Here is a 23,459-nt window from a genome sequence, read left to right on the forward strand (position 1 = left end):
TTCGACTCTTGCCACGGCAGATGGTGGAATTTGAATTCAATAAAAATCTAGAATTAAAAGTCTAATGATGATCACAAAACCATTGTCGATTGTTGTAATGTCCTTTAGAGAAAGAAATCTGCCATCCTACATGTGACTCCAGACCCACAGCAATGTGGTTGACTCTGAAATGGCCAAGCAAGCCACACAGTTGTATCAAACCACTACGAAGTCACAAAGAAGGAATGAGACCGGATAGACCACCTGCCATCGACCTAGGCACCAGAAATGACAATGGAAATCTCAGCTCTGTCAACCCTGCAAAGTCCTCCTCACTAACATCTAAGGGCTTGTGGCCATCTAGAAGGACAAGGGCAGCAGAAAGATGGGAACACCACAACCTGGAAGTTCCCCTCCAAGTCACTCACCACCCTGACTTGGAAATATATCGCCGTTCCTTCATCGTCGCTGGGTCAAAATCCTGGAACTCGCTTCCTAACAGCACTGTGTATGTACCTACATCACATGAACTGAAGCGGTTCAAGAAGGCAGCTCATCACCACCTTCTCAAGGGCAACTAGGGATGGGCAATAAATGCTGGCCCAGCCAGTGAAGCCCGCTGAGCATGAGTTAATAAAAAAATTATGTCCTTGCTCAAATATATGTAATCGAAGACTATAGCGCAGAACTTTAAGAGTCATAAATGAGACATTTCATGTTTAGAATTCTCAGTGTATACTTATGTTAAGTAAAAGATTAGCACAACAGTGTTTCAGAACAAAGTCCTAGCTAAATAAAGTCTGTGCCATTGCTCATTGTATATTTTTCATTCTAACATATCAACACTACCTGCTGTTAGTTCAACTTAGCTGGGTCAGTTCTATCATTAAACAATTAACATTTGTATTGTATTATTCACAAAGAAAAGGGTCTACCTGAGTCCTCAAATTGAATTGAACAAAAATGCCCTATTATTTTATACTTATCACAGTAACATCCCCAGCACAGCTCCTCATTTAAGATTGACCAGAAGAACATCAGTATTCTGCAGAACGGAGTTACAATCTCGACTGCAACAAAAAGACTAAAAGCACTATTAACTAAACGCTATTGTTGTAAGCAACTTATACTTTAAACTACAGAACAAAACTTTCCCCTTTTACTTTTAACACAACCGAAAAACCCATTTCATGGGTATACTTTACACTGTACCTTAAATAGTCATTGAATTTGCCCAGTCCAAAGTGATTCAAGTGTTTACTTCTGTTCTTTTCCTTACCCAGCCTGGTAAATTTTAACCTCAGAACTGTCTTTTCACAGTGAGGGTTTTTCCTGGAGATTCTCCCCCTAGCACACGCTAGGAGAATCTTCCAGCTTCATTTCAAATCCTCACAAATTTGCTCTTTTCTATCCGAGTGCAAGCTCCCACCCGCATTCCTGTGAGATGAACCATAGAAACATTCGTCATCTAACTGCTCTGTCTCTCTCCCAGATCCTGGCAGACTGCCTGTGTCTGTGACTTTCAGGAATATCTTTAGAGAACCTATAACCTGATCCTACAAATGGTTTCCTAAGGGCCCTTCCCCTCTCAAAGCCCATCTCCATGGGCCTTGTATGCAGGTAGAAATGCTGATTAGCTATCCTTGAGATCCTAACTCTTGTTTATCCTGGAAGTAAATGGACAGTTTGAAACATAATTGCTTACAACCTGACATTCTCAACACGCTCATGGGACTTTGGAGACTAGCAGTTGAACCATGGTAAACACAGATGCAACTGCATCATTCTAAAACCTTACATGTTCTTTCCAGCAAACAACGCGGGCCTCCATTTTAACAGCCATGTCAACCAGCCCTGTTGTCAGGCAGACTGCAGAACAGAACAGGTCCCTTCATTTTACCCTAAATTAAAGGCACAGGCCGGGATTTTCTGTGCCTGTCGGTGTCAGGCGTGTTCGGTGGCGTGAGTGGACAATATGGCGTGATTGGTTTCATGATGGCATGAAACCAGTTTGCTATCGTCTGCTCAGCCCACCAACAGCAGGCCACATTTCCCGCCATCGGACGTCACGAACCTCATTGTAATACATCTGCATATCATTATTAGGCCTGCCCACCAGAATCGTCCCCCCCTCAACCCTGCTGGATCTTCCTCCACATTGGCGGGAAAGCACATTGACTTGTTTCACAACAGCACATAAAATCACTTGGTGGGCTGCACTTTTGAGGAGAGCTTGGAGGTGAGTACACAGCAACGACATGCAGCGCTTGCCAGGGTTGCCTGTTGGAATTCAAGCTCGAGACCCGTTTCGGCAGGGGGTTCAAGGGCTGCCTCGCAATTGAGGTGACTTGGGGGTGGGTCAAGGGCTGCCCTGTGGTTGAGGCAACCTGGTTGGGGGCGCAGGCGGGGGCGGCATGAACTGCCTTGAGGTTGAATGTCACCCACAAGCATTTGGGGTGGGGGGGTAGGGCGGGTGAGGGAAGCAGCCACGCATTAGGGTCACCTCTGCAATTGAGACAGTTCAGGAGCAGCCACATTGATGTGATTGGAGTTGGGCTTCTAGCTTAACTGCCCACTCAAGCAACACAGAGACATGAAAGTGCCACCAAGTGCTCCAGAGCTTTTCACCCCTCAGGTACAGGCTGCAAACTAATGAGTGTTTTAGTGGACTACAGAACAGTTGGACACGTTGTGCAATCTCGTCTCTAAAGCTGGCCATGCAGCAGTCACTGGCGGAGGGGCTCACAGCCCCTTGCGAAGTCATCATCCCGGTTTGGACCAGTCTCCCCCATGGTTCAAGCTAACAGTGCAGCCTTGCAGTGGGTATGGGGAATGCCTGCGCCTGAGCTGAACGCACAGCATGCAGTCCAGTGGGTAAAGCTGCTGCCAATCGGTCGGGTGGAGTGGGGCAGAGGTGTTTGGGGTTTTGGGCAGCCAAGCAACTCACTAAACTCTGCCATCCAAATGGTGGCCAGCACTCTCTGAGATGTGTTAAGGGGCCTTCACACTTAACCAGAATGGGTTCTTAGTACACCCATCATAACCCATACATCTCTCTCTCTCTTTCATTCAGCAGGAGGAGTACATCAGGGTCATGGAGCCTGGTGAATTAGCCATATGCCTCGTGGCTTACAGAGAGCGAAGACAACGGAGGAGAGATTGACTGAGGTTCCTGGCTGCGCAGAAGGAGAAGCAACAACCTCAAGAAGAAGGGGAGGCTGGGGCTCCCGCACACACAGCCGACGAGTCTCAGTGATCCGTTTCTGGTCGGCGCTTAGACCCAGGGTCTGTAGGCTCCGCCGTTCATTCCTGCAGATGAACGAGAACCAGTGTTGTCAAAGACTGCGTATACTGGTCACATCATTCAGCTACTGCAGGATTTGGCACCAAGGGAACATGGAGGGCATCCACTGCCAGTGGCTGTGAAAGTGACAGCAGTGCTCAATTTCTATGCCAGTGGCTTCTTTCAGGGTTCCACAGGTGACATCTGTGGGATATCACAAGCCTCCACCCACAAATGCATCCATGAGGTCACGGATGCCATCTTTGCGAAGGCACACAACTTTGTGCATTCCACCCGGGACCTGGACAGCCAGGATGCAAGAGCGATTGGATTTGCCCAGATTTCAGGCTCCCCACAGGTGCAGGGTGTCATCGACTGCACTCACGTGGCACTCAAGTCTCCGTCACAACATGCAGATAACTATATCAACCACAAGGGATTCCATTCGCTGAATGTGCACCTGGTGTGCGATCACCACAAAAGCATCCTGCAGGTCTGCATAAAGTTTCCAGGGAGTGCGCATGACTCCCACATTCTTAGTCAATCACAGATCCCTGACCTATTCCAGGGTCCACAAAAGCTGCAGGGATGGCTACTCGGGCAAGAGCTACCCACAGAGGATGTGGCTGGAGCAAACCGCCAGGATGCTGAAAATGGGGTTCCAGTGCCTGGAGCCCTGCAATATAGTCCACAGAGGGTGTCACACATCATCGTCATCTGCTGCATCCTTTACAGCCTGGCACTGCAACGAGGAGAGGAGCTAGCTGAAGAGGAGATGGAGGAGCTGGAGGTCTCCTTGGCTGAGGAGGACGCCGATGGGGAGGAGGCTGAGGAGGTCCTCAAAGGACGTGATGATGGGGATGAGGCCGTCGCATTGGCCAGGCGAGGCAGGCCTGTTCACAAGGCCCTCATAGCTGCTAGATTTGTGGAGGATGATGACATGCAGTGAGGAGACCCCATAGATTCTCACATTGCATCTGTGAACATTTAACTCCAGACTGGTTTATGGCAGAGCGCATATCCTCTGTGATAATGCTCCTGTCATGGAGATGCAGTGAAGGCCTTAATAGTCACTCGATTGCAGGAGGATGATAATGACATGCAGTGAGGACACACCATAGATCTTCACATAGCTTCTGAGAATGTCTGACTCCTGTCTGGCTGAGGGCAGCTCGCTTGCGATCTGTGATCAGGGTCATATCATAGAGATGAAGCCATGAAACTTTAGAAGCATCTGATCCTTTGTCTGCCTTCAGCACCTGACCCCTTCAGCACCGTCGAGGTGCAGGCATCAGTAATGTGTCCAGTGAGTGTAACGCTGGACCATCACTTTGGTCTGAAGGCTGCACAAAGCACAGGGAAAAGGCCCTGGACTGAGACACCTACCTTTATCTTGTACAGAAAGGTTTCACACCTGAGTAACATGAACATTGCTCTTCAGACCAAGGAGCCATAGGCAGGGAGACATTGCTGGGAGTTTATTTACAATGGTGAACATTATGTACAAGTGATTAACACCCGTGCCCTGGCTTTGCAACTACATCTTAACTTTCCTAACCCTTCCACTACGTCTTGGTGCTCCCTGGGCATCCACAGCAGAGGTGGAGGCAGCCTGCTGACTGCTACGCCCTGTCTGATGACTTTGGCGGGCATCCGCTGGAGGGCCGAGACTTGGAGGACCCCAGCCTGCTGTGTGGCAGTGGCACCCTTCTCGGCCTGTGCAGCTGGAGCTGCTGAGGACACAGGAAGAAGTGAGTCAGATGGGCCAGACACTCCTGGAGTCACCTGGATGGATGGTCCTGGGTTAGACACCAGCTGATACTCCTCCCTATGGGTGCTCAGGATCCCCAGGCTGACTCCTTGAAGAGAAGGGGAAGCTGGAGTGAGATCAAGCTGTCTTGCACCCCTCTCGCGTACACACTGTTGGAGGCCAGCTATGAGATCAGTGATGGAATTGAGCCCAGTGCAGGAGCGATGTCCTGGACCAAGGTCTTCATGGCGGCCGCCATCCTACCAGTGTTGACCTCGGTGCGTTGGCATGTCGGTGCTATCACCTCAGCCTGAAGGCGAACGGACTCCTCCAGTGTGCATTGCAATCTGAGGAGTGCAGCGGACATCCCTACCTGATGTTCCCGAGCTTGCCTTTGCAAGTCCAGCAACTGGGACATGACCAAGTCCAGAGGTTCGTCAGCTGACTCGGACTCAGCAAATTTCTGGCCTCCAGCTGTCTTCTGAGTGCCAGAGGCCTGGGAAGTCCTTGCCACTGCCTGCTGTGGATGAGACAGTGCAATGTGCTCACCAGATTGTGATTCCAAGGCTACTCTAAAGCTAGGTCCCACTGAGGTGTGTGTCTCTGTGCTGGTAGAGGGTGTGGGTGAGCGCTGTGATGGGACTCCAAGGACGGTACCTTCAGATTCCTCTTCAGATGTTTCTTCAGGACTTGATTGGAGGCTCTGGGTCATGGACTCTGTCGGCTGTTTCCCAGATGTGCTTGCAGAAGCAAGGAGAGATAATTAGTGCATGGCAGTGGCCTGTGAAAGAGGTCACATCACTCACGGCATGGTCGTCTGATGGATGTTGCACTGCTGGATCCTCACTTAGTAGAGCATCACTGACCTCACCGTCAGCACAGGAATGGTCCAGATTCTCGCCGGCCAGCTGGATGACTCTATTTTCAAAGTCCGTGAGGACCTTGATTTCAGGCATTCCTGCACCTGTGACCTCTCCCTTTTGTTGTGTGCCAGCTTGTCCTGCATGAACAGAAATGGAGAGAGTATAAGCAGGACGCCTGCCAGGCCAGATGATAAGTATGCCTGGCATGTGTGGGTGGTGTGTGGTCCCATGGACGGGATGAGGACAACGAAGGTGTGTGTGAGAGGAGTAGTAGAAAGGAGGTTCTACTGAAAGAATTTGAACAGTTAGGAGTTAAAATAAAAAGCAGAACTTCCAAGGTAACAATCTTGGGATTGCTACCTGAGCCACGAGCAAACTGGCATAGGGTAAATAAAGTCAAGGAATTAAATGCGTGGCTCAAAGATTGGTGTGAGAGGAATGGCTTTCAGTTCATGGGTCACTGGCACCAGTACTAGGGTAGAAGGGAGCTGTTCCGGTGGGATGGGCTTCACTTGAGCCATGCCAGGACCAGTGTCCCGGCGAATCGAATAACTAGGGCTGTAGAGGGGACTTTAAACTAAATAGAGGGGGTGAGGGTTCTGGAAAGGGGATACGTAGGCTTACAAAGCGAAAGGACATGGCAGCCTTCCAGGGCAGCTATTTAAGTAATGGTACCCAGAGGGTGACAGTAAGGGACAAACATAAAAAAACAGCAGCAAATAGGGTCAAAAGGGGAAAAAATGGTAAAAAAGGCAAAATTAATGGCATTTTACTTAAATGCATCTAGTATTCGGAACAAAATAAATGAATTAACGGCACAAATAGAGGTTAATGTGTATGATCTTATAGCCATTATGGAGACGTGGTTACAAGGAAATCAAAGCTGGGGACAAAGGACAGGCAGGAAGGAAAGCGTGGTGGGGTAGCTTTGTTAGTGCAAGATGGAATAAGTACAATAGCAAGAAAGGATCTTGGATCAGAAGATGTAGAATCCGTATGGGTGGAGGGAAGGAATAACAAGGGGAAGAAGACACTGGTAGGAGTAGTCTATAGGCCCCCTGACAGTAGCTATACTGTAGGACAGAGAATAAATCAGGAGATAATGAGGGATGTAAAAAAGGCAGCACATTAATCATGGGTGACTCTAATCTTCATGTAGATTGGGAAAATAAAATTGGCAGAGGTAGACACAAACAAGAATTCATACAGTGTATTCAGGGAAGTTTCTTAGAACAATATGTTGTGAATCCAACCAGGGATCAGGCTATTTTGGATCTGGTAATATGTAAAGAGGCAGGTTTAATAAATAATCTCAAGAGTAAAGGATCCCCTAGGAAACAGTGATCATAATATGTTAGAATTTAGCATTCAGTTTGAGTGTGAGAAACTTGGGTCAGAAACAACTGTGCTAAACTTAAATAAGGGTAATTACAAAGGAATGAGGGCAGAGTTGGCTGGAGTGGACTGGAAAGCAGTTTAGCAGAAAAGATGGTTGATGAACAATGGCAGACGTTTAAGAAAACATTTCATGATTCTCAACAGAAGTATATCCCAGTGAGAAAGAAGGATTCAAGGAAGGGGATAAACCAACCATGGTTAACCAAGGAAGTTAAGGACAGTATCAAATTGAAAGAAAGAACGTACAATGTGGCAAAGATTAATGGTAAGCCAGAGGATTGGGAAAGTTTTAAAAACCAACAAAAGATGACCAAAAGAATAATAAAGAGGGAGAAAGTAAACTTTGAGGGTAAACTAGCAAGTAATATAAAAATGGACAGCAAGAGCTTCTTTAAATATATAAAAAGGGAAAGAGAGGCCAAAGTGAAAATAGGCCCCTAAGAAAATGAGGCTGGGGAAATAATAATGGGGAACCAGGAAATGGTAGAGGAGTTGAATAAATACTTTCTTTCAGTCTGCACAGTAGAAGATACTAATAGCATTCCAAAAATGCTAAATAATCAAGAGTCAAAAGGCGGGGGAGGAAATAAATACAATAATTGTTGCTAGAGAAAAAGTACTAGGGAAACTAATGGGGCTAAAGGCCAATAAATCCCTGGACCTGATGGGTTGCATTCCAGGATATTAAAGGAAGTAGCTACAGAGATAGTGGATGCACTGGTAGTAATCTTCCAAGAATCCTTAAATTCTGGAAAAGTCCAGAATATTGGAAAGCTGCCAATGTAATGCCCTTATTCAGAAATGGAGGGAGACAATAAACAGGTAACAATAGGCCAGTTAGCTTAACATCTGTCATTGGGAAAATTATGGAATCTATTATAAAGGATGTAATAGCAGAACATTTAGAAATACATAATGTAATCAAGCAGAGTCAGCATGGCTTCATGAAGGGGAAATCATGCCGAACAAATTTATTAGAATTCTTTGAGCAGGTAACAAGCAGGATAGATAAAGTGGAAGCAGTAGATATAATATATTTGGATTTCCAAAAGGCGTTCGATAAGGTACCACACAAACGGCTACTTAATAAGATAAGAGCCCATGGTGTTGGGGGTGGTATGGATAGAGGACTGTCAACTAATAGAAGACAGAGAGTTGGGCCAAGGGGGGCATTTTCGGGATGACAACCTGTAACTAGTGGAGTGTGACAGGGATCAGTGCTGGGGCCTCAATTATTTACAATATATATTGACTTAGATGAGTGAAATGAATGTACTATCACCAAGTTTGTGGATGACACAAAAATAGGTGGGAAGGCAAGTGGTGAGGATGACACAAGGAGTCTACAGAGGGATATAGACAGGTTAAGTGAGTGGGCAAAAATTTGGCAGCTAGAAGATAATGTGGGAAAATGTGAGGTTATGCACTTTGGCAGGAAGAATAGGGGAGCTGAATATTATTTAAATGGAGAAAGACTGCAGAAGGCTGCAGCACAGAGGAATTTGGGTGTCCTTGTGCATGAATCACAAAAAGCAAACACATAAGATCAGCAGGTAATAGGTAAGGCAAATGGAATGCTGGCCTTTATTTCAAAGGGAATGGAGTATAAAAATAGGGAAGTCTTGCTAAAACTATACAAGGCAATAATTAGACCACACCTAGAATACTGTGAACCGTTTTAGTGCCCTTATCTAAGAAAAGATCTACTGGAGTCCAGAGAAGGTTGATCCCAGGCATGGAAGGGTTTTCTTATGAGGAAAGTTGAGTAGGTTGGACCTGTACTCATTGGAGTTTAAAAGAATGAGAGGCAACCTTATTGAAACATATAAGATTCTTAGCGGGCTTGACAGGGTAATGCTGAGGGGTTGCTTCCCCTTGTGAGAGAGTCTAGGACCAGAGGGAATAATCTCAAAGCAAGGGAGGGGGGTGCCCATTTAAAACAGAGATGAGGAGGAATTTCTTCTCTCTGAGGATAGTTACTCTGTGGAATTCTTTACCGGAGAGGGCTGTCGAAATTGGGTCATTAAATATCTTCAAGGCTGAGGTTGACAGATTTTTAATCAGTAAGGGAATCAAGGGTTATGGGGAAAAGGCAGGAAAGTGGAGTTGAGGATTATCAGATCAGCCATGATCTCATTGAATGGCGGAGCAGACTCGATGGGCCAAATGGCCTACTTCTGCTCCTACGTCTTATGGAGAGGGTGATTGGTGATGTCCCTTGAACTGGCAGTAAGATCCCTGTCAATATGTGATAGGTGTGAGTGTGTGAGTTGAGAGCGTGAGAAGAGTTACTTACCCTGGCGGAATGGAGGAGATCATTCATCCTCTTATGGTACTGGATGGCTGTCCTCTTTTGAAGGGTGATGGTGCTGACCACAGCTGCCATCACCTTCCAAGCCTGGTTGGTCACACCGCTGCCCATCCTGCAGCCAGAGCAGGGGTAGAGGACATCACAGCGGGCCTCCATGGCATCCAAACGGCATTCCAGTGATGCGTCGCTAAACCTGGGGGCTGCAGCCTTCTTGCCTTAAGTCGACATCTTCCCTGCATTAGTGGCGGCTTGGGAGTACTGAGATGCGTGTGCACGGCTGCACTTTAAATATGGCGCCCGGCGTGATGATGGTGGGCAGGTGAATGAGAGCCTGTCGACCATGGAAACAACACATTTCCTGGCAATGCATAAATAATGTGGCGGGTTTGGAACAATACAGAGTGAAAACCCACCATTGCGGCCGGCGGGTAAAACGTTCCCACCCGCTACCGCACTTAGTGCAAATCTGGGATGATTCTGTCCACAGTCTTGAAACATAACAATCTTATAAACCTCATCTTTATAACAACTAATAAAACGAAGAGTTAGTCTCACTGAGAATCATGGTATACTAAGCTAAGTCACTGAAATCTATTAATAAGAACATTAGAAATGGAGCAATAGACCATTTGGCCTCTTAATCCTGCTCCACATTCAATAAGAGCTAATCTCATCACAGCCTCAAGTCAAGTGCCAATCTGCCTGCCCCCCATAACCCTTGACTCCCTTTATAAATCAAACATTTCTCCAACTCAGCCTTGAATATATTTGATGACCCAGTCTCCATTGGTGTTTCGGGTAGAGAATTCCAAACATAAACATTCCTCTGAGAAAAGAAATTCTCCTCATCTCCTTTAATGAGAGATCCCTTATTCTGAAACTGTGCCCTCCAGTTCTAGATTCCTCACAAGATCTACCCCGTCAAACCCCCTCAGAATCTTATCTGCTTCACTGAGATCAACTTTTATTCTTCTAAACTTCAATGAATATAGGTCCATCCTGCTCAACCTTCTCTCAAAATACAATCCCTTCATCGCAGGGATCAACCTAATATGGGATAGATTTCATTAATTGGGAGTAACAGTTTAATTTATTGGTTACGGCATGGGGCAAACTGAGGATCAAATTTATTTGGGATCGAAATAATTCTTAAACTTAAGAGGCGGGAAGAAGTGTTTGGCTTTCTGAAGATTCAAGAATATGTCTAGTGAAGCTTTTGGAATAAGTTAGTGGAAAAATTCATTAAGTTATTTCTTGTAGCTCCGAAAAGGAATCATTCAAAGAATTCATGAGCTTAGCAAACTTGCCTCTAAGGATAATTATTGAAGGCACTCATTATTGAAGGGATCATATTTACATGATAGCAGTTTAGGAATGGAGAATATAATAAAACTGAATTTATCAAAGAAAGCTGCTGGAATTGGCACTCAACAGCTGGAGTAATTAATTTGCACTCAAGTCTCAGATAAGACCATAAGACATGGGAGCAGAAATTAGGCCATTCGGCCCATCGAGTCTGCTCCGCCATTCAATCATGGCTGATAAGTTTCTCAACCCCATTCTCCTGCCTTCTCCCCATAACCTTCGATCCCCTTACCAATCAAGAACCTATCTATCTCGGTCTTAAATACACTCAATGACCTGCCCTCCATAGCCTTCTGTGGCAATGAATTCCATAGATTCACCACTCTCTGGCTAAAGAAGTTTCTCCTCATCTCTGTTCTAAAAGGTCTTCCCTTTACTCTGAGGCTGTGCCCTCGGGTCCTAGTCTCTCCTACTAATGGAAACATCTTCCCCATGTCCACTCTATCCAGGCCTTCAGTATTCTGTAAGTTTCAATCAGATCCCGCCTCATCCTTCTAAACTCCATCGAATATAGACCCAGAGTCCTCAAACGTTCCTCATATGTTAAGCCTTTCATTCTTGGGATCGTTCTTGTGAACCTCCTCTGGGTCCTCTCCAGGGCCAGCACATCCTTCCTGAGATACGGGGCCCAAAATTGCTCACAATATTCTAAATGTGGTCTGACCAGAGCCTTATAAAGCCTCAGCAGCACATCCCTGCTTTTATATTCTAGTCCTCTCGAAATAAATGCCAACATTGCATTTGCCTTGCTAACTACCGACTCAACCTGCAAGTTAACCTTAAGAGAATCCTGGACTAGGACTCCCAAGTCCCTTTGCACTCCGGATTTCTGAATTCTCTCTCCATTTAGAAAATAGTCTATGCCTCTATTCTTCCTACCAAAGTGCATGACCTCACACTTGCCCACATTGTATTCCATCTGCCACTTCTTTGCCCATTCTCCTAACCTGTCCAAATCCTTCCGCAGCCTCCCCGCCTCCTCAATACTACCTGTCCCTCCACCTATCTTTGTATCATCTGCAAACTTAGCCAGGATGCCCTCAGTTCCTTCATCTAGATCATTAATGTATAACGTGAAAAGTTGTGGCCCAACACTGACCCTGCGGAACTCCACTAGTCACCGGCCGCCACCCTGAGAAGGACCCCCTTATCCCCACTCTCTGCCTCCTGTCAGACAGCCAATCTTCTATCCATGCTAGTACCTTGCCTCTAACACCATATACAGATAACAGATAAATGCCAGAACATTCAGTTTTAAGGTGAGAAGGTTGGGTGTGAAACTAGTGCCTTAAACCTAAATACAGGCAATTACAAGGGGATGAAGATAGAATTGGCTAAAGTGAAATGGCAAAATAGGTTAAAAGGTAAGATGGTAAAGAAGCAGTGGCAAACATTTAAGGATATATTTCATAACTCAATAAAAATATATTCCATTGAGAAAGAAAAATTCTACAAGAAGAATGCACCATCTATGGCTAACTTAGGAAGTTAAGGATGGTATCAAATTGAAAGAAAAGATGGACAATGCTGCAATGATTAGTGGTAGGCCAGGAGATTTGGAAAATTTTAGAAGCCAGCAAAGCATAACTAAAAAATAAAGAGAAAGGAATTGGAATATGAGAGAAAACTAACAAGAAATGTAAAACCAGACAGTACAAGCTTCTACAAGTAAATAAAAAGGAAGATTCACAAGAATGGCTCCAGGGATGAGGGATTTCAGCTACGCAGATAATTGGAGAAATTGGGGCCGTTTTTCAATTGGAGAAAAGATTATGAGGAGAGTTAACAGTGATACTCAGAATCATGAAGGGTCTCGGCAGATTAGATAGTGGGAGGGCTGAGAACCAAAGGGCACAGATTTAAGGTAATTAGCAAAAGAAGCAAAGGCAACATGAAGAAAAACTTTGTCACCATTCTGTGATTTCAGGCAGCTCGCCATGAGGACACTGTCGGAGAAGCAGCCAGCCTGCTGCATTGCTGTCAACCTGCCATCAGCGGCGCTATCCTGCGAGTCAGGAGCTGCAGCATTGCCGACAGCCCGCCATGTGTGGCGCTGTCCCGGGAGCATGCAGCCTTCAGCATTGCAGACTGCCCGCCTTGTGCGGCGCTGTTCCTGGAGCATGCAGCCTTCAGCATTGCCGACAGCTCGCCTTGAACAGCGCTTTCCCGGCAGCATTCAGCCTTCAGCATTGCAGACAGCTCGCCATAAGAGGCGCTGTCCCGGGAGCATGCAGCCCTCAGCATTGCAGATTGCCGGCCATATGTGGCGCTGTTCCTGGAGCATGCAGCTTTCAGCATTGCAGACAGCTCGCCATGATCGGCGCTCTTTGGGGAGTTGGTTCTGCTGTTTGCAGGCGCCGCTGTTTTGCACCGGGTCGGGGCTGTAGTCGGTCGCTCGGTGTGGGACATGACGCTAGGTGTTTGGAGCAAGTCGCCCCTTCGGTCCATTCTGGGGACGGGTCTGGCTAGGAATCTACTCCGCTTGTCTCCGCTGTCCCGGCCTAGCAGCGGCTCCAAGGTCCAATTTAACATTGACGGTCACTGTTATGTGGCTCTGATTTATTTATTAATATTCATTGTTCTTTGGCCATTTCTTTATCCAGCTCAGGATTAAAGGAGCGCGGGTATATTTTCCTCTGGGCCGACAATTGATGGCCATTTCGTAGAATAATACAATAGTGAAGGAAGCCATTCGGCTTATCGTGTCTGTACCAGTTCTAAAGCTATCTAATTAATCTAATATTCCTGCTCTTTCCCATAGTACTATAATTTCCCCCTTCAATATTTATCCAATTCGCTTTTGAAAGTCATTACTAAATTTGCTTCCACCATCCAGTCAGGCAGTGCCATTCCAGATTGCAATAACTTGTCATGTAAAAGAAAAGTTTCCTCATGTCGCCTCTGCTTTTGCGAATCACCTTAAATCTGTGTCCTCTGGTTACCAAACCTTTCTGCCATTGGAAACAGTTTCTCCTTATCAAAACATTTTATAACTTTAAACACTTCTATCACGTATTCTCTTAATCCTTACCTGGTCTACACGTGACTCTAGATCCACAGCAATGTGGTTGATTCTTAACGGCCCTCTGAAATGGTGTGGCAAGGCACTCCGTTCAAGGGCAATTAGAAATGGGCAACAAATGCTGGCCTTGCCAGCAACACCTACATCCCATGAAAGAATGAATAAAAAAACTTAAGGTGAACAACCCCAACTACTCCAGGTGGGGAGGTTTTTAGAAATGATAATTCGAGACACAATGAATAGTCACTTGGGCAAATGTGGGTTAATTTTGGAAAGCCAGCATGGATTTCTTGAGGGAAAAATCATATTTAACTAACTTTCTGGAGTTTTTCGAAGAGGTAACAGAGAGGATTGTTAAGGGTAAAAGGCAATTGATTCAGTGCTGCACAACAGACTTGTGAGCAAAATTAGAGCTCATGGAATAAAAAGGGCAGTCGCAATATGGATACAAAATTGGCCAAGTGACGGAAAACAGGATAGTGTTAATGGTTATTTTGCTTGTTGGAGGAAGTTCCTCAGGGATCGGTGTGAGAATCCCTGTTCTTACTGATATACATTAATGATGTACCTTGATGTACAGGACGCAATTTCAAAATTTGAAGATGATACAAAACTTGGAAGTTTTGAGAATTGTGAGGAGGACCGTGTAGAGCTTCAAAAGGGCATAGAATGGTGGAATGGGTGGACAAGTGATAGATGAAATTTAAGGCAGAGAAGTGACTAATTTTCTTAGAAAAAACATGGAGAGACAATTTCAATTAAAGGGTACAATTCTAAAGGGGTGCAGGAGTTGAGGGACCTGAGTGTATAAGTGCATAAATCATTGAAGGTGGCAGGACAGGTTAAAAGAGTAGTCAGTAAAGCATACAGCATCTTAGGTTTTATTAATAGGGGCATAGAGTACAAAAACAAGGAAGTTATGTCAAACTTCTACAAAAGACTGGTTTGGCCTCAACATGAGTATTGTGCCCAGTTCTAGGCATTGCACTTTAGGAAGGATGTGAAGGCATTAGAGTGATTGTATAAAAGATTGACAAGAATGGTTCCAGGGATGAGGAACTTTAGTTACATAGATTGGAGCAGTTGGGACTGTTTTCCTTGGAGAGGAGAAAGTCGAGAGGCGATTTGATAGAGGTATTAAAAATCATGAGGAATCTGGACAGAGACGATAGGGAGAAACTATCGATGGAAAGATTGACGGAAGGATTGAGAACCAGTGGGCACAGATTTGAGGTAATTGGCATAAGAAGCAATGGTGACGTGAAAATTTTTTTCACGTAGGGAGTGGTTTGAATCTGGAATGTGCTGCCCGAGACTGTGGTGGAGGCAGGTTCAGTCGAGGCATTCAAGAGGGAACTGGCTTATTATCTGAAAAGGAACAATGTGTAAGGCTATGTGGAGAAGGTAGAGGAGTGGCACTGGGTGAACTACACTTTGAGAGCTAGCACAGTGACAATGGACTGAATGGCCTCCTGTTCTGTAGTCATTCTATGATGCTGTGTCTTTTTAAAGTCCATATACACATCAACTGCTTTATCATCATTAACCCTCTCCATTACTTCATTAAACATCTCAATCAAGTTAGTCAAATATGAATTGCTTTTAGAAAATCCATGCTGACTTTCATTTATAAGCCCATATGCTTGTAGGAACAGGAGTAGGCCATTTAGCCGCTAAAGCCTATTCTGTCATTCAGTAAGATCATTTTTAAAAAATTCATTCATGGAATGTGAGCATCGCCGGCTGGGCCAGCATTTATTGCCCATCCCTAATTGCCCTTGAGAAAGTGATGGTGAGCTGTCTTCTTGAACTGCTGCAGTCCATGAGGTGTAGGCACAGCCACAGCACTGTTAGGAAGGGATTTTGATCCAGCAACAGTGAAGGAACGGCAATATATTTCCAAGTCAGGATAGTGAGTGACTTGGAAGGGAACTTCCAGGTGGTGGTGTTCCCATCTATCTGCTACCCTTGTCCTTCTAGATGGTAGTGGTCATAGGTTTGGAAAGGGCTGTCGAAGGAGCCTTGGTGAATTCCTGCAGTGCATCTTGTAGATGGTACACACTGCTGCTACTGTGTCAGTGCTGGGGGGAGTGAATGTTTGTGGATGGGGTGCCAATCAAGTTAATTGCTTTGTCCTGGATGGTGTTCGGCTTCTTGAGTGTTGTTGGAGTTGCACTCATCCAGGCAAGTGGAGAGTATTCCATCACACTCCTGGCTTGTGCCTTGTAGGTGCTGGACAAGCTTTTGGGAGTCAGGAAGTAAGTTACTCACCACAGATTCCTAGCCTCTGACCTGCTCTTGTAGCCACAGTATTTATATGGCTAGTCCAGATCAGTTTCTGGTCAATTGTAACCCCCCAGCATGTTGATATTGGGGGATTCAGCAAGGGTTAGATTCTCTCTTGTTGGAGATGGTCATTGCCTGGCATGAATGTTACTTGCCACTTGTCAGCCCAAGCCTGGATATTGTCCAGGTCTTGCTGCATTTGGACATGGACTTCTTCAGTATCTGAGGAATCGCGAATGGTGCTGAACATTGTGCAATCATCAGCGAACATCCTCACTTCTGACCTTGTGATGGACGGAAGGTCATTGATGAAGCAGTTGAAGATGGTTGAGCCTAGGACACTACCCTGAGGAACTCCTGCTGTGATGTCCTGGAGCTGAGATGATTGACCTCCAACAATCAAGCTTTCCCCAAATCCCATTGACCGTTTTGCTAGGGCTCCTTGATGTCAAGGGCAGTCACACTCACTTCATGCCTGGAATTCAGCTCTTTTGTTCATGTTTGAACCAAGTCTGTAATGAGGTCAGGAGCTGAATAGCCCTGGTGGAACCCAAACTGGGCATCAATGAACAGGTTACTGCTAAGCAAGTGCCTCTTGATAGCATTGTTGATGACCCTTTCCATCACTTTACTGATAATCGAGAGTAGACTGATGGGGCGGTAATTGGCCACGTTGGATTTGCCCTGGTTTTTGTGCACAGGATATTCCTGGTCAATTTTCCACATAGCTGGATAGATGCCAGTGTTGTAGCTGTACTGGAACAACATGGCTAGGGGAGCGGCAAATTCTGGAGCACGTCTTCAGCACTATTGCCAGAATATTGTGTGGGCCCGTAGCCTTTGCAATTTCCAGTGCATTCAGCCATTTCTTGATATCACGTGGAGCGAATTGAATTGGCCGAAGCCTGGCATCTGTTGTGCTGTGGACCTCCGGAGGAGGCCGAGATGGATCATCCACTTGGCACGTCTGGCTGAAGATTGTAACAAATGTTTCAGCCTTATCTTTTGCACTGATGTGCTGGGCTCCCTCATCATTGAGGATGGGGATATTTGTGGAGCCGCCTCCTCTGGTGGGTTATCTAATTATCCACCACCATTCACGACTTGATGTGGCAGGACTGCAGAGCTTAGATCTGATCCGTTGGTTGTGGGATCGCTTAGCTCTGTCTATCACTTGCTGCTTATGTTGTTTGCACACAAGTAGTCATGTGTTGTAGCTTCACCAGGTTGACACCTCTTTTTAGGTATGCCTGGTGCTGCTCCTGGCATGCCCTCCTGCACTTCATTCAACCAGGGTTGATCCCCTGGCTTGATGGTAATTGTAGAGTGGGGGAAATGCCAGGCCATGAAGTTACAGATTGTGGTGGGTAGAATTCTGCTGTCGCTGATGACCCACAATGACTCACGGTTGCCCAGTCTTGAGTTGCTAGATCTGTTCAAAATCTATACCAATTAGCACGGTGGTAGTGCCACATAACATGATTGAGTATATCCTCTATGTGAAGACGGGACTTTGTCTCCACAAGGACTGTGCGGTGGTCACTCCTACCAATGCTGTCATGGACAGATGCACCTGTGCAGGCAGGTTAGTGAGGATGAGGCCATGTTTGTTTTTCCCTCTTCCTGGTTCCCTCGCCACCTGCTGGAGTCCCAGTCTAGCAGCTATGTCCTTCAGGACTCGGCCAGCTCGGTCAGTAGTGGTGCTACCGAGCCACTCTTGGTGATGGGCATTGACACTCCCCACCCAGAATACATCTGCGCCCTTGCCCTTGCAGTAAGATACCAATGGACTGGTCAAGTTGGCAGTAAAGTGGCATTCAATACATAGAAGTTTTCAGGTAATACATTTGGAGAGGAAAACGAAGCAAGGGAAATACACAGTAAATGGTGGGATACTGAGAAACGCAGGGTCCTTGCAGTGGTTCCTTCAAGTGGTGTTTAACATGGAGGAGTACTTATTCATCAGCTGAGGGGGCGCAGTACATGGTAATCAGCAGGAGGTTTGCCCTCATGGGATCCAGTGTTGATGTTGATGAGGGCAACTCCCTCCCAACTGTATATCACTGTGCCGCCACTTTTGGTGGGTCTGTCCTGAAAGTGGGACAGGAATTGGTGGTGATGGTGTCTGGGACGTTATCTGTAAGGTATTATTCCGTGGGTATGACTATGTCAGGCTGTTGCATTACTAGTCTGTGAGACACCCTCCCAATTTTGACACCACCCCCCCAGATGTTAGTGAGGAGGACTTTGCAGGGACAATAGGGCTGAGTTTGCCATTGTCGTTTCCAGTGCCTAGGTCAATGCTGGGTAGTCCGTCCAGTTTCATTTCTTATTAACTTTCTAGCAGTTTAAAACAACTGCATTCAAGAGTCAACCACATTCCTGTGGACCTGGAGTCACATGTAGGCCAAACCAGGTGAGGACTGCAGATTTCCTTCCCTAACAAACATTAGTGAAATGGATGGGTTTTTACGACAATCGACAATGGTTTCATGATTATCATTAGACTTTTGATTTTAGATTTTTATTGATTGAATTCAAATTCCACCATTCCCACCATGGTGGATTCAAATCCGGGTACCCAGAGCATTACCCTGGGTGCCTTGATTACTTGTCTAGTGACAATATGCGACCTAACTCCAAATCCCTTTGCTCCATACCCCTTGATACTTTTGATTAACAAAAATCTATCAATCTCAGATTTAAAATTAAAGGTTGTTGCGACGTCAATTGCTTTTTGTGGAAGAGAATTCCAAACTTGTAGCACCCTTTTTGCGTAGAACTCTCTTAATTTCACCCCTTAATGGCCTGGCTCTAATTTTGTGGCATTGCCTCCTCGACTCCCCAAACAACGAAACGAATTTCTCTCTATCTCATTTATCTGCTCCCTTTACTATCTTGGAAACTTTGATCCAAGCACCCCTTCTCTTTCTAAATTCTTGGGGATGCAATGCTGGTTTTTGTAATCTCCTCCTAAGTTAACTCTTGAAGTCCAGGTATTATTCTGGTAAATTCACGCTGCACTCCTTCCAAAGCTAATATATCCTTCCTAAGATGTGGTGCCCAGAACTGCTCACAGTATTCCAGGTGTGGTCACAGCTGGCCACATGGCACTGAAGGATGCCATCTGGCTCATTCTGCCTGTTGTGGCTGAAAAACAGCTATCTAGCCTAATCCCATTTCCCAGCTCTGTGTCCATAAGGTTGTGGGTTGCTGCACTTAAAGTGCAGATCCAGGTACTTTTTAAATGCGATGAGTGTTTCTATCTCTACCATTCTTTCAGACTAAGTTTCAGACTCCCACCACCCTCCATTCCTCCTATCAATTATTTTAAATCTATGTCCCCTGCTTAGTGACCTCTGCACTAAGAGAAATAAGTCCTTCCTATCCATTCCATTTAGGCCCCTTTTAATTTTATTCAATTAAATGTCCTTCACCCCACCTCAGTTCCAAAAAAAACCCCAGCCTATCCAATCATAGCCAGAAATTCTCCAGTCCTAGCAATATCCTTGTAAATCTCCTCTGTAGCCTCTCTAGTGCAATCACATCCTCTTGTAATGCAGTGACCAGAACTGTACGCAGTACTCTAACTGTGGCCTACCAGTGTTTTATATAATTCTAGCATAATCTCTCTGCTCTTGTATTCTATGCCTCAGCTAATAAAGGCAAGTATCCCTTATGCCTTGTCAACCACCTTACCTATCTGTTCAGCCGTCTCCATGAATCTGTGGACATGCACTGCAAAGACCCTCTGTTTCTCTACACTTCTCAATATCGCACTGTTTATTGTGTATTCTCTTGCCTCGTTTCTCTCTCCAAATGTATTAACCTAACACTTCTGTGTATTGAATGCCACTTTACTGCCCACTTGACCAGTCCATTGGTATCTTACTGCAATCTCCGGTTTGCTCCCTCACTGTCAACCACATGGCCAATTTTTGTATCATCTGCAAAGTTATTAAACAAGCCCCCTTCAAACATTTAAATCTGAATTCTTGATATACAGTGCAGTCAGTAAAGGACCTCGTACTGATCCCCGTGGAATCTCATTGGAAACAACCTTTCAGTCACAGAAGCACTTGTAACTTTACGTTTTGCTTCCACTGAGCCAATTTTAGATCCAACTTGCCACTTTCCCTCGAGCCCCATGGGCTTCTACTTTTCTGACCAGTCTTCCACATGAGACCTTGTCAAAATCCTTGCTAACATCCAGGTAGACTACATCAGACATCCTACCTTCATCAACATTCCTTTCTACCTCCTCAGAAAAATCAATTTAGTTAGATATTTCTCTTAACAATTTCATGCTGACTGTCCTTGATTAATCCATGTCATTCTAAGTGCCCTTCAGAATTTTTTACAATAGTCTGTCCACCATTGTGGTTAGGCTGACTGGCCTGTACTTACTTGATATGTCCTTTGCTCCCTTTTTAAACAATGGATCAACATTAACAGTCCTCTGGCACCATGCCTATAGCCAGAGAGGATTGGCAAATGATGGTCAGAGCCTCCATTCGCTTCTCTGAACAGGCTGGAATATGTTTGCTTTGAGGCTGCCAAAACTATAATTTTATATCCTACCCCCTTCGAAGACAGAGGTAAAGTATTTGTTAAAAACCATTTTCACGTCTTCTACCTCTACACACAGGTTGCCTTTTGGTTATCCTTTACCTGTTATGTATTTATAAAACATCTTCGGGTTTTCTTTGTTTTTATTTGTCACTATTTTTTCATGCCCTCTCTTTGATTTCCTAATTTCCTTTTTAATTTCACCTTTGCATTTTTTATACTCCTCTGGGCTTTCTGCAGCATTGAGCTCTTGGTTTCTGACATTTTTTGCTTTCGCTTACTCTGTAATGCTCCTTGACATCAAGAGGACTCTAGAGTTAGGAGTCCTACCTTTTTACTTTGTGAGAGTGTATTTGTTGTGGACACTCACCGTCTCCTTGAATGCCTACTGCTGCTCTGGCATTGATTTTGCCTTTAACTAGTAGTTTCCAGCCCGCTTTTGTGAAATCACATCTCAGCGAGGGAATGGTAGCATAGTGATTATGTTATTGAACTAGTAATCCAGAGGCTGGAATAATAATGATCCAGAGATTTGAGTTCAGATCCTACCACGGCAGCTGTGGAATTTAAATTAAATAAATCTGGATAAATAAAAAGCGATGGGCCTGTTGGTGACCCTGCCTTGGTTATTTGTAGGATCCCTAGTGCATTTGATGGGGGTCAGGCAACTAATTGGTTGCCCTCAGAGCTGCTATTCCTTTAAAAGAAGGCTGGCAGCTCAACAACGCCATCAAGAGTCTAACCCAGCTGCAGGTAAAACTGCAGCCAACTTGTCACCTCCGGTGGTGGGGTGAGGGGAGGACCTGCTGTGAGCGGCCCTTGCTGCCAATCCCCCTGCACCCTTCTCTCCATGATTCCCACTCTGTAAACGCCTCCCGACATTACTTACCTTTGGTCTGGATCGCTCAATGATCCTGGGACTCTGATGCTTGTCATTCCGGCAACAGCCACGGTTTCCCCAGTGGCGCTGCTGAGCACTAGAGCTGCATGACTTCCGCTCCTTGGGATCTTGATTCTGGGGGTGGGCCCATTGCTGGCCTCGCCACTGCCTGATTGGCGTGTGGTTCGGTAGGCCTTCCCGTAAGGAGGCAGTGCAGGTGTCTCACCGGCTCTGCAGCCGGCAGGTGAGATCCCAGGCACCTCAACAAGACTCCATCCTAGAGTCATTTACGGCACATAAGGTGACTATTCGGCCCATGGAGTCAATGCTGGCTTCCCACTGAGCAATCCAATCAGTCCCACTGCCGCCACACCACCTTCCCTCCCTCTCCGCAGCTTGATTCCATATCAGCCAGATGTCCTACTAAAGTGACAGCTAGCTTGGAGTAATAAAGAACATTTTGTTGTGACATCGTTTGGTTCTCATCTTCATGTTCAAATTCTCTTGATGGCCTTGTTTTGCTTTATTCCTGTAACTGTCTCTAGCCCAAAACCCTTCAAGAACTCTGTTCCTCCAACTCTGGCCCCTTGTACATCACCCATTTCCATCTCTCCACCATTGGCAGCTATTCCTTCAGCTGCCTAGGCCCAAAGGTGGAAGTCCCTCCCTAAAACTCTTTGCCCCTCCTCTTCTTTCTCCTTTAAGATGCTCTTTAAATAGGGCTTTAAATTAGTAAGAGGGAGGGAGGGTTCGCGTAAGGGTAAATTTATAAGTTTGTTGAGAAAAGTCAAGTTTGTACAGCGGAGTAGCAATTTGGGTAAAATCAAGCAGGTTGTGTCAGGAAAGGACAGATTTTGAGAAGCATAGTAAGACAGTGACTAATATCACATCAAGGACAAATAGTAAAAAGGTAAAATTAAAGGTGATATATATGAATGCACAAAACATTCATAACAAATAGATAATGTCCTAGACCTAGCCATCTTCAGCTTCGTCAATGACCTTCCCTCCATTGTAAGGTCAGAATTGGGGATGTTTGCTGATGGTTGCAGTGTTCAGCATCAGTTGCAACTCCTCAGATACTAAAGCAGTCCATGCCCGTGTGCTGCGGGACCTGAACAACAATCAGGCTTGGGCTGATAAGTGCTAAGTAACATTTGTGCCACACAAGTGCCAAGCAATGATCATCTGCAGCAATAGAGAATCTAACCATTTATCCTTGACATTCAATGGTTTTACCATGGCTGAATCCCCCACTATCAACATCCTAGGGGTTACCGTTGACCAGAAACTGAACTGGACTGGCCATATAAATATGGTGGCTACAGGAACAGGCCAGAGGCTGGGAATTCTGCAGTGTATAACTCATCTTTTGACTCTCCAATGCCTGTCTACCATCTACAAGGCACAACTCAAGACTGTGATGGAGTACTCCACTTAGCTGGCTGAGTGCTGCTCCAACAACACTCAAGAAGATCAACACTATCCAGGACAAATCAGCCCACTTGATCGACCTCCATCCACCGTCAAGCATTCACCTCCTCCACCACCATCGCAGAGTGGCAGCAGTGTGTACCATCTACAAGATGCACTGTAGCAACTTGCAAGCCTCCCTTGGCAACATCTTCAAAACCTGCTCCCTCCACCACTGATAAGGATGAGGGCAGCAGATGCATGGGAATAGCACCAGCTGCAAGTTCCCCTCCAAGCCACACACCATCCTGGCTTGGAACTATATCGTCATTCCTTCACT

General features: G+C 45.6%; 1 protein-coding gene across 1 annotated transcript in view; it reads left to right on the forward strand.

Annotated features, from left to right (window-relative positions):
* The first annotated feature begins 13,240 nt into the window (after window positions 1-13,240).
* Window positions 13,241-23,459, forward strand: part of lap3 (leucine aminopeptidase 3) — a 67,696-nt gene continuing 57,477 nt past the window's right edge. Inside the window, exon 1 of the mRNA XM_078545356.1 lies at window positions 13,241-13,467. Within this exon, the coding sequence (XP_078401482.1) occupies window positions 13,357-13,467 (111 nt within the window). The 5' untranslated portion in view covers window positions 13,241-13,356. The remainder of the gene's footprint in view (window positions 13,468-23,459) is intronic.

Source organism: Cetorhinus maximus, chromosome 1, assembly GCF_964194155.1.
Source record: "Cetorhinus maximus chromosome 1, sCetMax3.hap1.1, whole genome shotgun sequence".
In the NCBI taxonomy this organism is placed as follows: domain Eukaryota; kingdom Metazoa; phylum Chordata; class Chondrichthyes; order Lamniformes; family Cetorhinidae; genus Cetorhinus; species Cetorhinus maximus.